The sequence below is a fragment of the Sphaeramia orbicularis genome, chromosome 15 (assembly GCF_902148855.1).
Source record: "Sphaeramia orbicularis chromosome 15, fSphaOr1.1, whole genome shotgun sequence".
In the NCBI taxonomy this organism is placed as follows: domain Eukaryota; kingdom Metazoa; phylum Chordata; class Actinopteri; order Kurtiformes; family Apogonidae; genus Sphaeramia; species Sphaeramia orbicularis.
This window is the reverse complement of record NC_043971.1, coordinates 7481527-7496250: the sequence shown is the minus strand read 5'-3', so window position 1 is coordinate 7496250 and position 14724 is coordinate 7481527. Positions and strand designations below refer to the sequence as shown.

The 14724-nt window shown below is 35.8% G+C and overlaps 1 protein-coding gene across 2 annotated transcripts in view; it reads left to right on the top strand.

Annotated features, from left to right (window-relative positions):
- Window positions 1–14724, top strand: part of kmo (kynurenine 3-monooxygenase) — a 45670-nt gene that overhangs the window by 20453 nt on the left and 10493 nt on the right. For both annotated transcript variants that reach the window (XM_030155252.1, XM_030155251.1), the window contains 6 exons: window positions 1738–1903; window positions 4220–4291; window positions 10692–10813; window positions 11717–11864; window positions 11942–11999; window positions 13846–13928. In XM_030155252.1, the coding sequence (XP_030011112.1) occupies window positions 1738–1903; window positions 4220–4291; window positions 10692–10813; window positions 11717–11864; window positions 11942–11999; window positions 13846–13928 (649 nt within the window). The remainder of the gene's footprint in view (window positions 1–1737; window positions 1904–4219; window positions 4292–10691; window positions 10814–11716; window positions 11865–11941; window positions 12000–13845; window positions 13929–14724) is intronic.

The window sequence follows — 14724 nt, the reverse complement described above, 5'->3', positions numbered from 1 at the left end:
AGTGCTGCACCTCATAATTAAGTAATACACTAAACTCAGAACATAGATATTAAACACTCCCTTGGAAAAAGAAGAAACTAAAACACATCAGTTTGTTCGAACATAAATTAAACTAAGTCAAAGTGAAAGACGAAAAAATAAAAATTCCCATCTTCTATAAAGATTTATGAAAAACCGAGTCGATCTGACCTCTGAGCAAACTAATGAAAGAAGACACTTCCAAAGTCCTCCTCGTACATGATGAAAATACAAGCACGATGAAGACGAAGAGGTCAAAAATACACGTGTCAGTCTGATTCCAGCTTCAAACTCATCGCCCGAGGCTTCGGCGCCGCCTGAACCTCCTCAAAATCCACCCATTAACATATGAGACCGACAGGGAAATAAACACTGGGACGTTTTCAGAAAGTCTGGAAAAGGTGTCTGACCTCAGCCTGAGTTCTGCTTTTGGTTATTAAGATGAGTTCATCTGAAAACTGGTTAATGAGATTTTTGTAACTGTGAGGATTCTCAGGCAAAGGATGAAGGATGAAGGATTAAGGGGGTTAGAATTCATTAAAGTTAAGATGGAACTTTATTAACGCCAAGTTACAGCAATATTTGAATAAAAGCAGTAAGAATATTAATAGTAAGCATTAAATACACATTTAGTGCCTAGAAAAATAATCAAATTAAGTCAAAAATATGCAGACAAAGGCAGGAAAATGTCATATAAATAGAAACTTCACTGATATATTCAATTGTAAAAAGTGTCTGAGTATCATCAGAGGTTTAATGGGTTTTTTTTGTCTGTTGGTTTGTTTGTTTTGTTTTTGATTGTTGTTTTGTTCACTTTATTTTTTTAGAATTCAATTTATTTATTCTGGAATTTTCCCTTGTGGGACTAATAAAGGCTTATCTTATCTTATCTTATCTTATCTTATCTTATCTTATCTTATCTTATCTTATCTTATCTTATCTTATCTTATCTTATCTTATCTTATCTTATCTTATCTTATCTTACCTTACCTTACCTTACCTTACCTTACCTTACCTTACCTTACCTTACCTTACCTTACCTTATTTAATTATTTATTTTTTGTTTATTCAATTTGTGTTGCGTTGAAGGACATATTTATTTATTTATTTATTTATTGAATGTCTGTATAGATGTGTATGTGCACTATATGGACAAAAGTATGTGGACATTCAGGTGTTCCTTTTCTAACAGAGGTCTGGGATACAAAACAATAATGACAAATATCATAATATAGTTTTATACAGTGGTAAATATCATTGCATTGCCTTTGTTAGTTCTGTTTAAATAATTACATTTTCTTCCAAAATGCTTCAGATATGGTTTATACTTAATTTCACTTAACATTGATTTTGTTTTTTTTATGCACGAATGTGATTTTAAATGTTCTACCTCTAAATTTCTAAAATATTTTTCAAACTCTGACTTTAAATAATAATTTTCTACCACAACTAAACATCTACTTTCTTCACATCTCACTGAGGAAGAAAAATCTCTCATTAAACTTTAAGGAAATATTGATGTTTTTATGTCGAAATCATCATGAACAGGACATCCTCCAGCTGTAGACATGACGTGTCCCAATACGTTTGTCCATATAGTTTATAAACATCAGTTCTTTCTAGACGCTAACGTAGGCTTATTTTGTTTTTGTCGCATATGTGAAATAAACTGAACTTCACTCATATTCCATCTTTTCCTGTCGCTGCTGTGTTTCCCAGGTCAGATGGGACGAAGGCGAACATCGAGGCCGACCTCATTGTAGGATGTGACGGAGCTTTCTCCGCCATCCGCAAACAATTCCTACGACGAAGCCGCTTCAACTACAGCCAGACATACATCCCCCACGGCTACATGGAGCTGACCATGCCCCCCATCAACGGAGAGGTCCGTCCCCGCACGACACCTTTTATAACAGTCATTAGGTGACGTTTTACGTGTTTTGCGTGATTTACCAATTGCGCTACACCTGAAAAATAGGACCAATGGCCCTGTAGCTTACCGGCCAAATTAAAAGCTTTGGCAAATGTATCCAGATGCCATTTATTCTCACCCAGTTCTGTGTATTTATTATATTACAGAAATAGCCCATGTTTTGGTCATATTCCAATCAGATCTGTAAAAAATTCAAATTCCAACTTGATATCATTGATATTTACTGATTTATTGGATCAATCCATTTCCTCTCTCTTATAATGGGAAAATTTTTCAAAGTCGCACCAAATCCAGAATCAGATCCGGATCGAAATAATTTCAGTCCCTTGTGTTGACATCATCATACAGAGGCTGTATACCAAGTCTGAAGTCAGTCAGAACTGGAGTTTCGGAGAAGAGGACGATTGAAATTTTTTCCCCATAAGAGCCCGAGTGAAATTTTCCGTCAGTTCCCGGATCCAGAAGAAGATCCTGATCAGCATGTGGACATTATGTTTTGGTCATCTCCCCATCAGGGCTGGACTGTAGAAATTTACACTGGATATCATTTATATTTACTGAGTTATTGCATTGATCCACTTCCTATCGCTTATAATGGGAAAATTTTTCAAAGTCGCACCAAATCCAGAATCAGATCCGAATCCCAATAATTTCACTAACTTTTGTTGACATCATCATAAAGAAGCTGTATACCAAGTTTGAAGTCAATCGGAATTGTAATTTCGGAGAAGAAGATGATTGAAATTTTTGTAACGGACGACAGACGACGACGCCAGAGGCCACATGACGACAATAGCCACTCCCCTACTCACCGCCTCCGCTCTGCAGATGCTAACCTTCTCACCCCCATCTCCAAGACTAAGCTCCGCACCATGGGTGACAGGGCTTTTGCCATCGCCGCCCCCACCCTCTGGAATTCTCTACCCATTCACATCCGGAACTCCGACACACTCACCTCATTCAAAAGCCAACTCAAAACCCACCTCTTCAGATCATCATTCGAAAACTGACTGCCCGTTCAACCTCCTCCACTCTCATCTACCTTCTTTTGTGTGTTTTTCTTTTGTCAGTATTCGTCTCTGTATTTGTTCTTCAATTACCATTTAGTATTAACTTTGTATCTGTTTACCTGTTGGATGCATGTTTGTCCCTTGGTTGTTTATTGTAAAGCGTCTTTGAGTATTTGGAAAAGCGCTATATAAAACCGATGTATTATTACACTGGTCAACAACAAATTTATTGTTTAAGTTTTTGGAGCTGATTTAGGATAATTTTGGTGTGCTGAATCCAAAAATCACATTAATTTTGCTCAATTAGGTCAACTTTCTGAACTATGCTACATATTGGCTTTTTAACATTTTTGCTTACATTTATGGGCATTTTCACATCATATGATACAAAATTCTTTCATATTTCTTGCAATAAACAAGTTCTGAAGATTTTACTTTTGCCAATTTATGATTAATGTTTTTTTTTAATATTACAGGTGAATGAAATGGCTTCGAATAGAAGATCTTGCAAAAATAAGCCTGACGTATTCTGCTACATCTGCAGTGAATACATAATAAATAATTAATACATCCTGTTAGAAAATGATTTTTTTTTTTCTCTTAAAACCTATTTTGGGTGAGAACAATATAAAAAAATCAACTCATAAAGTCACAAAAATGTAATAAATTTTATGAGAAGATCAAATTTTTCAAAATCAAATCAGCAAAAAAACCTGACCTGATTGAGAAAAACAGATGTCATTTTTGGATTTAGCGGTGCAAAATGGTCCTAATTCAGTTGAAAAAACCTAGACAACTTACAAAAAACATTTTTTTGTAACCCAGTGTTATCGTTATTATTATTATTATTATTATTATTATTATTATTAATAGCTTGCAGCCTATCAGCCGGTAAGCTAAAAACCACCTCTCGCCAGCGCAAAACTTTTAATCGAAAAACCAGAGTTTTGGAGAAATATTTGTTTTTCCATTAGGTATATTTTTATGCTCAAGTTATATTTGTGCAATTTGAGGGTCAATGGAAAAGTGGCTATTGTCTGGTGTAGTCGTGTCCTGTGCACATGAACAGCACATTCAACTTACTAAATAATAATCCTTTTCAGGTGACATTAATGAAATGATCAGTTCATGTGTGGGTTCAGTGTTTACTTCTTCGACGTCCTCTGTGTTCAGTGTGTCAGCAGGATGAGGGTCATGTAGTTGTTGTTTATTTCATGTTTGTTGAAACCCTTTCATCATCCACCTCTTCTCTCTCCAGTTTGCTATGAAGCCTAATTATCTGCACATCTGGCCCAGAAACAAGTTCATGATGATCGCCCTCCCCAACCTGGTGAGACTCAGTTTTATCTACTTCCCTCCAAGCTTTTCTTGCAGTTCAGACGCTCAAACAACAAACAACCAGGTCAAGTGATGCACTTTCCGACACATGTGACATACTCGAACTTCACACTTCTGTTCCACTTCATGTCAGGTGCAGATATTATCATTTTTACTCCATTACATCAGTCTGATACCTCTGGGTTTTTTTTTTTGTTTTTGTTTTGTTTTTCAGTTTCTCATCATCTTCGTCTTTGGAGAAAACATGTATCTGTAATTATGCTGATTTTGAGTTTTTGTGTGAAACTGAAGGATTAAGTTTCCATTAATGGCTTAAGGGAACTCTCCTTTTTTTGCTAAATAAACTTAAAAAAGAACAAAAAACCCTCTAGGATCTGCCGGAAAATCCACTGATAAAAACATGAAAACACTTCTTTTGAGTTTTTAGAGCCAGATAATTCTCATATAACAGTGACTCCACATAAAAATGATGATCTTATAAAATATAATGTATTTTTGCGCATTGTACAGCTGGACCCCCCCAAATATCATATTTAATGGTTAAAAAAATACTAGTAGGGACCGTTTTGCTTCACAATAAACACTAACCTTCATACTTTAAGGCAGGGGTGTCCAAATCTGGTCCTCATGTTTTAGACATTCCCCTCTTCCTGCACACCTGGTTCAGTTAATGATCAGCTCATCATCAAGTTCTGCAGAAGCCTGATAATGATGGCTTCCAGGTGTACAGGAAGCAAGGTTATTATCGTTAATTAAAACTAACGAAATGCCGAAAACTAGAATTGAAGAAACATTTTTGTTAACTGAAATAAATAAAAACTATAATTAAAAGAAAAAACGATAACCAACTGAAACTGTACTGTGTGTTTACAAAACTAACTAAAACGTATGAAAATTATGGATAAAATTCCCTTCGTTTTCGTCTTTGTCAATGACGGATTGATACGAAATCGATTCATTTCGCTCTAGCAATTTTAGCTAGCGGCACCATACGGTACTTGACGGTCCGTCACTTGTCGTCACTTGTCGTTTAGTCGTCTTCTCGTCCCCACTCTACCTGGAAACACGGAGACTAATGTTTGGAGAAGTCAGAGTCCTGCCTGGGATTTATTTGAATATGACGGCGAAGAAGATAAAAGATACGACAACGCTAAAATTAATACTGAAACTAAACTAAAACTAAGCAAAAAAATGAAAACTAATAAAAACTAGCAAACCTGCTCTAAAAACAAATTAAAACTAACTGAATTAGAGAAAAAAAGGCAAAACTAAATAAAACTAAACTATGATGAAAAATCCAAAACTTTTATAACTTTGGATGGAAGAGGAAAATATCTAAAACATGCAGGATACTGGACCTCGAGGACTGGATTTGGACACCCCTGCTCTAAGGCTACGTTCAGACTGCAGGTAAATGTGGCCCAGATCAGATTTTTCGCCCATATGTGACCTGTATCCGATCTGTTAAAGACCGTTTGAACAGCACTAATCCGATTTTTCAAATCCGACCCAGGCCACTTTCATATGTGGTCCTAAATCTGATACGTATCTGATATTTTGCAATACAACTTCAGTCTGAACGTCCAGGTCGCATTTATTTGACTTTTATGTCAGTAGTTGCTTTTCCACTGGACATCTGTGCAAAACTTTACTGATATTTACTAAATGTCAAAAAAACAGAAGTGCGTAATGTCAGTTGTTTATTTATTATCGCGAGATGACACGAGAAGTCATTCAATAAAGATGGCGACGAACGTAAATATGGTGTTGATTTACAGATATATTCATTATTATTATATATTACCGCTCTATCTGGTACTAATTAAAAAATGATTTGGTTTCCTGTTGTGTCCACACATGCCATGACATGTTTGTTCTTCTTTGCTTATGGTAATGTACATCACCATCCGGTTTTTTAATTCACCTGACTCTAGTTGCGAAAAAAACATCTTTCCATTGCAGTTTTGCGTGATATACCATTTGCACTACGCCCGAAAAACCACTTCTTGCCAGCGCAAAAACTTTTAATCGACAAATGTGACTTTTAGCAAAATTGTTGTTTTTCCATTAGGTAAATTTTTATGCACAAGTTATAATTGCGCAGTTTGAGGGTCCATGGAAAAGTGGCTATTGAAATGCGACAAACATCGCAATTCTGCGTCCCAGGAGGAGGAGTGGCGGGAAAACATTTACTTCCGTAAACAGAGTGCGTGTCTGCGTGGTCACGTATTACATCAGGACCTCTTTGTGCATGTGGGTCATCTCAGGGTTGCATTCAGTTCATATTCAAAACTGATAGAAGTCGCATTTAATGTGTAATATGAATGAGCACACAAAAAAATCCGATTTTACCAAAAAATGCAAACTGTGCATTAAGACCTGCTGTCTGAGCGTAGCCAAGTCAGGGGTGCCAAAACCGGCCCACCATAAGGTCCAATCCAGTCTGCAGGATGAATTTGTAAAGTACAGAAATTATACTGTAGACATTAACAGTCAAGGGTGTCAAAATCTTACACATACAGACCGATATGATCTGAAATAAAATAATAGCATAATAATTTATAAATGACAACTCCGAATTTTCTTTTTGGTTTAATTTGAAAAAATAATATTACATTATGCCTATAAATAATGACAACTCCAAATTTTTCTTTGTTTTAGTGCAAAAAACAACATTGACCTCCTAAGACCCAGGAAATGTCAGCAAAGTACAAGCTTTTTTGTTTTTTATTAAATCAGTGCCTATACTGGGAAGAATCATGATGCAACAGTTTTTTCAGATGCAGTTTTTAGAATTTTTATGGAATGTCCTTTGTGGTGGACAGTTTTCTTTTCTTTCTTTTTTTTGTATAAAGTTGTGAAACTCTTGTCCACAAATGTGGACAGTGGGTCTTAGGAGGTTAAATCTTGAAAATATTAACATAAAACAAATTATCCTTTAAGAACAAAATGTGAATAAGCTGAACAAATATTAACAACCTGAAATTTCTAAAGAAAAAAAATGCAATTTTAACAATATAATACCTGTTACTAAATGTTTTGTGCCTTTGTAGATTCGATCTGTAATGCACTTGTAGAAATGATAAGTTGAAGCATAATATTGTTAAAACTGGGTGGCTGTGGCTCAGTTGATAGAACAGGTCATCCTGTGACCAAAGAGTCAGCGGGTTGAACCCTGGCTCCACATGTTGAAATGTCCTTGGGCAAAACACTGAAGCCTAAATGGCTCCCAGTAGGGTCTGGTTGTGCCTTGCCTGGTGGCGGCTGCCTGCTGGTGTATAAATGTCTGTGTGAATGTGAGGCCTTGTAAAGAGCTTTGGGCACCATGAAGGTGAATGAAATGCACTATATAAGTTAAGTCCATTTACCATTTGTACTTATTTTTATCAAGAAATGTCAGTTTTTTCTAGATTATTCACATCTTTTTTGTTTGGATAGTTTGTTTTAGTGCAAGAAAATAACATGAAATTATGAAAATATATACATTTACAAAGAGAAAAATTAGGAGTTGGCATATTTATAGGTTATTATGCTATTATTTTACTGCTCTGACTCACTGGAGATGAAAATGGGCTGAATGTGGAACCTGAGAGAAAGTGAGTTGGACACCCCTGCTCTACTTTGACTTCATTTCTCATCTGAATACTTCTGTTATGGTGTAAGGTGCCGTTCTGATGTCATTGGTTGACATTATTTGCTGTGACAAACTGACAAACTCATAATTATTCCAGATAACTGTGAGGCCATGCTTGACCTTTTTGCGTCCTCACAGACCTAATTAGACTCACATTTCTAAAGCTTACTCATTAGAACCGTCTTTACTCCCCAGGCTCAGCAGACTTCCCACCCGGCAGCGGCTTAAACACTTAATATTTCAGCTCATGTGCGGTGTCCTCTTTGACATCTGTGTGTCTTTTGTCAAACTTGTTGCTTTTTGTTCTGTTCTTCCTCACTTTCCTCCCACTTGGCTGACTCAGCAGAGTTTTGTGGATCTGGGTTAAGGCCGCTGACTTTACTTTGAAAAGCATTCTCACTGTCGCTCACTGTCCTAGTTCTCAGATCTAGGAAAAAAAAAAACAAAAAAAACATATCAGTGAGGATGCCATGGTAACAGACACGGTGCTAAAAGGTCCTCGGGGATGGCGGTTTTGATGCTGATAGGTCGCACCTGCTCAGATGGGCTGATAATGACACATCCATCACCGCTGTACAATATCATCCATCACATGCACTGGGTTGAGCTGGAAGATTCCATCTAAATGTTAAAATACATCGTTAAATATAGTATATATGTCACCTGCTTTGTATCATATTATTTATAGTATAAAGCCACCTCATGTTTTGTACAGTATTTTTTTAATATTATCACATATAATCCCAGAATAATAGAATAATATAGGAGAAAAATCGGCCAAATATAACCTGCGCTTCTGGTCTCTCCCTTTTTTTTTTTTTTTTGGTTTTTGTGTTTATATGTGGTTGTTGTACTGTGTGTGGCGATTACTGTACAAATCAAAAATAAAAGAAAAAAGAGAAAGAAAAAAACCCCCCCAAAACCCCCCCCCAAAAAAAACCAAAAAAACCCCCAAACAAACCAAAAATAAACCATTCATTCTCAAATAAATAAATAAATAAATAAAAATAAAATAAAATAAAATAAATAAATATATATGCTCATAATATTATTTAATCAATCTAATCTCAGACTACTATGAATCTGTTTAAATTAATAGATGTTTTCAGTCACTGGTGGATGTTCAGATATTTGAGGGTTAAATGTTGAAAGAAATTCAATCCATCACATGCTCTGAGTTGAGCTGGAAGATTCCATCTGAATGTTAAAATACACCATTAAGTATAGTATATGTCACCTGCTTTGTGCCATATTATCAATAGTATGCAACCACCTAATGTTTTGCATAGTAATTTTTTAATATTATTACATATAACTCCATACTATACTCATAATACTATTAAATAAATCTAATCTCAGACTACTATGAAACAGTTTAGATTAATAGATTTGATTTTTGTGTTTATTGTGGTTGTTGTACTGTGTGTGGTGATCTCTGTACAAACCAACAAAACATAAACCATTCATTCTTTAAAAAAAATAAAAAAATAAAAAAAAAATATATATATATATTATGAAACAGTTTAGATGAGTAGATGTTTTTGGTCACTGGTGGATGTTTAGGTATTTGAGGGTTAAATATTAGAAGAAAATCAATCCATCACATGCTCCGAGTTGAGCTGGAAGATTCCATCTGAATGTTAAAATACATCGTTAAATATAGTATATACTGTATGTCACCTGCTTTGTACCATATTATTTATAGTATAAAGCCACCTCATGTTTTGTACAGTATTTTTTTTTTATCACATATAATCGAATAATCACATATAATAGAATAATATAGGAGGATAGGCAAAAAATAAGCCTCACTTCTGACCTGTTCCTTTTTTTTTTGTTTTTGTGTTTATTGTGGTTGTTGTACTGTGTGTGGTGATTACTGTACAAACCAAAAATAAACCATTCATCCTCAAAAAAAAACAAAAAAACAAAAAAAACCCTCATAATATTATTTCATTATTTAATCAATCTAATGTCAGACTACTGTAAAACAGTTTAGATGAATAGATGTTTTCAGTCACTTTTTTTTTTTTTTTTTAAGATGGCGCCGGTGAAGCGGCAGCCTGTTATGAGCAGCTCTGTCTTTATGTCTTGTTAGTGTGCTTTTTAGGTGTGTTTTTTAGATGTGCTTTTGCTTTTTTCCATTGATGGCTGTTTGTGGGATGTTCAGAGTGTTTTTCTTCTTGTACTGCTGCTGTTGTAACAAAGCAATTTCCTGCAAAGGATCAATAAAGTATCTATCCATCTATCTATCTATCTATCTATCTATCTATCTATCTATCTATCTATCTATCTATCTATCTATCTATCTATCTATCTATCTATCTATCTATCTATCTATCTATCTATCTATCTATCTATCTATCTATCTATCTATCTATCTATCTATCTATCTATCTATCTATCTATCTATCACTGGTGAAAGTTCAGGTATTTGAGGGTTAAATGTTGAAAGAAAATCAATCCATCACATGCTCCGAGTTGAGCTAGAAGATTCCATCTGAATGTTAAAATACATCGTTAAATATAGTACAGGTATTAAACAGTCTAAATCAGTAGATGGTTTTGATTAGAAGTGGACATTTGGGTCTTTTTTGGGTTACTGTAAAAAAGCCAAAGCCTTTCCTCTTCTGGGTTTCAGGAGGACATGAGCACAAGTTGAACTGTAAGTTAATGATTGACAGCCTTTTGTAACAAACGGTAAAAACATGGATAGAACTCTAACGTCACTGTGTGTTGTTTTTATTTTCCCCATCAGGACAAGACTTTTACCTGCACCCTCTTCATGCCCTTCGAAGAGTTTGAGAAGATCACCACAGGAGATGAAGTCATTACGTTTTTCCAGACTTATTTCCCCGACGCCATTCCACTAATAGGAGTGTAAGTCACATCCTCCCTCCAACAAACCAAGCCATTAACAAAAAAAAAACAAAAAAAACAAAAAAAACCAGAACACACACTCCCATTTCCTGCCTTCCACTCGGGTCCGTCCACATCCACGGGCATGATCTGTGAAGTGTGAAATTACAAAGTTACAGTAACATGGCTTTGTGCAGGGAGGCTTTAATTCTGGGGGAAGCGTATGTTGTGGGTGACCGTCAGGCCGTCATTGGGGGGGGGGGGGGGTGTTAGCTTCACAGCCCCCCCCCCCCCCCCCCAGGCTGTTCTGTTTACTCCCATCAACTGTGGGTCGACTTTATTTTCAGGCCTGAGGAAGACTCAGCCGACCACATGCTTCTTCTGTGGGGTGGCCATGGCTCAGATGGTCTAGCGCAGTGTTTTTCAACCTTGGGGTCGGGACCCCACATAGGGGTCGTCTGGAATTCAAATGGGGTCGGCTGAAATTTCTAGTAATTGATCAAAATTAAAACTTACTAAAAAAAATATATGGTGAGTTGACAGACAATCACATACATAAAAGACATGACAAACTGTGAAGCTGAAACTGAAGAACTCAGAACTGGGAGTGCATCGATCTAGTACGAGTTCACGAGTGGGAAGTCACAGGTTTGACTGACATTCCAGTGCATTTTCACTGGTAGAAGGTTGGAAAAACACCAGTTACGGGTTGCCTGGAACACAACGTTACACTCCCTGATGTTCGCCTGATATTTTTTTTTTTTTACCACAGCAGAGCAATCACGGTTGTTTTTGGCTTAACTCACATGTGACGGACTCGTGTGTGAGGCAAAACCCAAGTGCCTTGTTAAGAAAAACACAAGTGTCAGAATGCATAGCACATAACAGTTGTGGAACGGTCTCATCTCCATTTGTGCCTTGCAGTGATGCGCTCAAGAGGGATTACTTCCGACTGCCCGCACAGGCCATGGTGTCTGTCAAATGCTCCCCGTATCACATCGGCGACAAATGTGTTCTCATGGGCGACGCGGCCCACGCTGTCGTACCTTTCTACGGACAGGGAATGAACGCTGTGAGTAGCACAAAAAAGAGACGCCGGAGAGGAAGTAAATGGAGGCTAATGGAATTAAATGTGTTTGTGTTCTGCAGGGGTTTGAAGACTGCATTGTGTTTGATGAAGTAATGAATCAGTTCAACGAGGATTTGAGTAAGTGCTTTTTTTTAACTAGTTTTATTGATCATGCAGTATTATTATTATTATTATTATTGTTAATGTTATTTTATTTGACTGTGAAGTGTACTTAAGCAGGTAATATCAGTGTGGATGACATTGTTTCTATGCTTGTAAATGTATACTGTTTTGTCTGTTTGTTATGGGAGGGCCGCAGGGAGAGTAGCTGATGTCCTGCATCAGCTGACAGGGATCCTAATAAATAAATAAATAAATAAATAAATAAGATCATTAAGGTCAAACACTGATCACATACAATCATGAACATTCCTTGACGACAAAACTGATTTAACTATAATAGTAGTTACTGCACCAGTTAATTTCCAAGTAGGAAAGGAAGAAAATGAATTGCACAAGTCAAAGCTAAAGAGGGGAAGAAAAAACACAAAACTAAAGTAAACTAAAAACTAGAAAAGCAAATAGAGAGGGCAGACCTCTGCGCCAAGGCAGATCAGCCCCCCCCCATCACCACCAAAATTTAATTATTTGTTCCCTGAGCCAGTATCAACATTTCCTGAAAATTTCATCAAAATCCTTCCATAACTTTTTGTGTTATCTTGCAAACAAACAAACAAACAAACAAACAATCAAACAAACAAACAAACCCTGATGAAAACATAACCCCTTTGCAGAGGTAACAAAAAAACAACAACAAATCAGACAAAAAAACCCCAAAGCAAGATAAAAGAAAAAAGCCAAAACAACAAAAAATATATAGACTCCCCCCCCCCCAAAAAAAAAAAACTAGAAAAGCACTCAGAGAGCGCAGACCTCCACCAAGGCAGGTCAGCCCCCCCCAGCACCACCAAAATTTAATCAATTGTTTCTTGTCCCAGTGTCAACATTTCCTGAAAATTTCATCAAAATCCATCCATAACTTTCTGCTTTATCTTGCAAATAGAAAAACAAACAAACAAACAAACAAACAAACAAACAAACAAACAAACAAACCCTGATGAAAACATAACCCCCTTTGCAGAGGTAAAAAAAAAAAAAAACCCAAAAAACCAAAAACAAATCAGATCAAAAAAACCAAAGCAAGATTAAAAAAAAAAATAAATAAAAAAAAAAAATAAATAAAAAAAAAAAAAATATATATATATATATATATATATATATACATATACATATATACACACACACACACACACACACACATATATATATATATTTATATATATATATATATATATATATATATATATATAGATATATATATAGATATATAGATATATAGATAGATAGATAGATAGATAGACCCCCCCCCAAAAAAAAAAAAAAAACTAGAAAAGCACTCGGAGAGCGCAGACCTCCACCAAGGCAGATCAGCCCCCCCCCCCCCCACACACACACACACACCAAAATTTAATCAATTGTTTCTTGTCCCAGTGTCAACATTTCCTGAAAATTTCATCAAAATCCATTCATAACTTCTTGCGTTATCTTGCTAACAGACAGACAAACAAAAAGTCACCCCCCCCAACCAATCACTACCAAAATTTAATCATTTGTTCCTTGTCCCAGTATCAACATTTCCTGAAAATTTCATCCAAATCAGTCCATAACTTTTTGAGTTATCTTGTTAACAGACAAACAAACAACAGACAAACCCCAGTGAAAACATAACCTCCACCGTTCCTTTGCGGAGGTAAAAAACAAACAAACAAACAAAAACATATAGACCCCCCCCCCCCCAAAAAAAAAAAAAAGAAAAAAAACAACAAATAAACAAACAGTAAGTGCTTGTTAAAACAAACAGAGATTAAAAGAACTGATGATGTTGCTCAAACTTTTCTGCGTTTGTGTTTTTTTCTCCATCCAGGCGCTGTGCTGCCTGAATATACGAGAGTGCGAGTTCCAGACGACCACGCCATCGCAGACCTGGCCATGTATAACTACGTTGAAGTAATGCATCCATTTCCCTATATTTTTGGACACTTTATTACAATTTTACTCCACAGATGGTAATACAGAAACTTTTTTTTTTTTTTATAATTTTATTTGTGGATCTTTAACAGCATTACACGGATGCATCATACAATCTTTACATTTTTACTGTTTTTGAACACAAGTTCCCACCCCCAACTTAAATATAAACATAAACATGTAAATATATTTACCAGAAGACATCAAGATTATGAAAGCAAAAATAAATACATAAAATAAAATTGAATAGATAGCAATTATACACATATTAAAAAAAAAGAAAAAGAAAAAAAAAAAGACAAATAAAATATGTACCATAGCTACAGTTATCCAGGTGATGAGTGGTGATTTGGTGTTAAAGTCATGATACATTGTTCATTTTATAAGTTGCTGTGAATTTTAGAAAAGGCTGCCATGCTTTATAGAATTTTGCAGTTGATCCTGCTAGCGTACATTTCATCTTCTCCATATGTAAAAACCTCATAATGTCTGCGATCCACTGATCATGTGTGGGAGGGGTTTCCTGTTTCCACCTCAAAAGTATAGGACGTCATGCAAGTAGAGAAGCAAATGCATTAGCATTTAAATATTTAGAAATATAAATGTTTGGGGGAATCCCTCCAAAAAGTGCTGTCAGGGCTGAAGGTGGAAAGTTAATGTCATAAATTTTTGAAAATGTAAATATAGATGTCCAATAGTTATGAAGATTAGGAAATGTCCAGAAAGTGTGGAAAAGTGAACCAGTATCTGCTTTACAAAGACTGCAACAGAAACT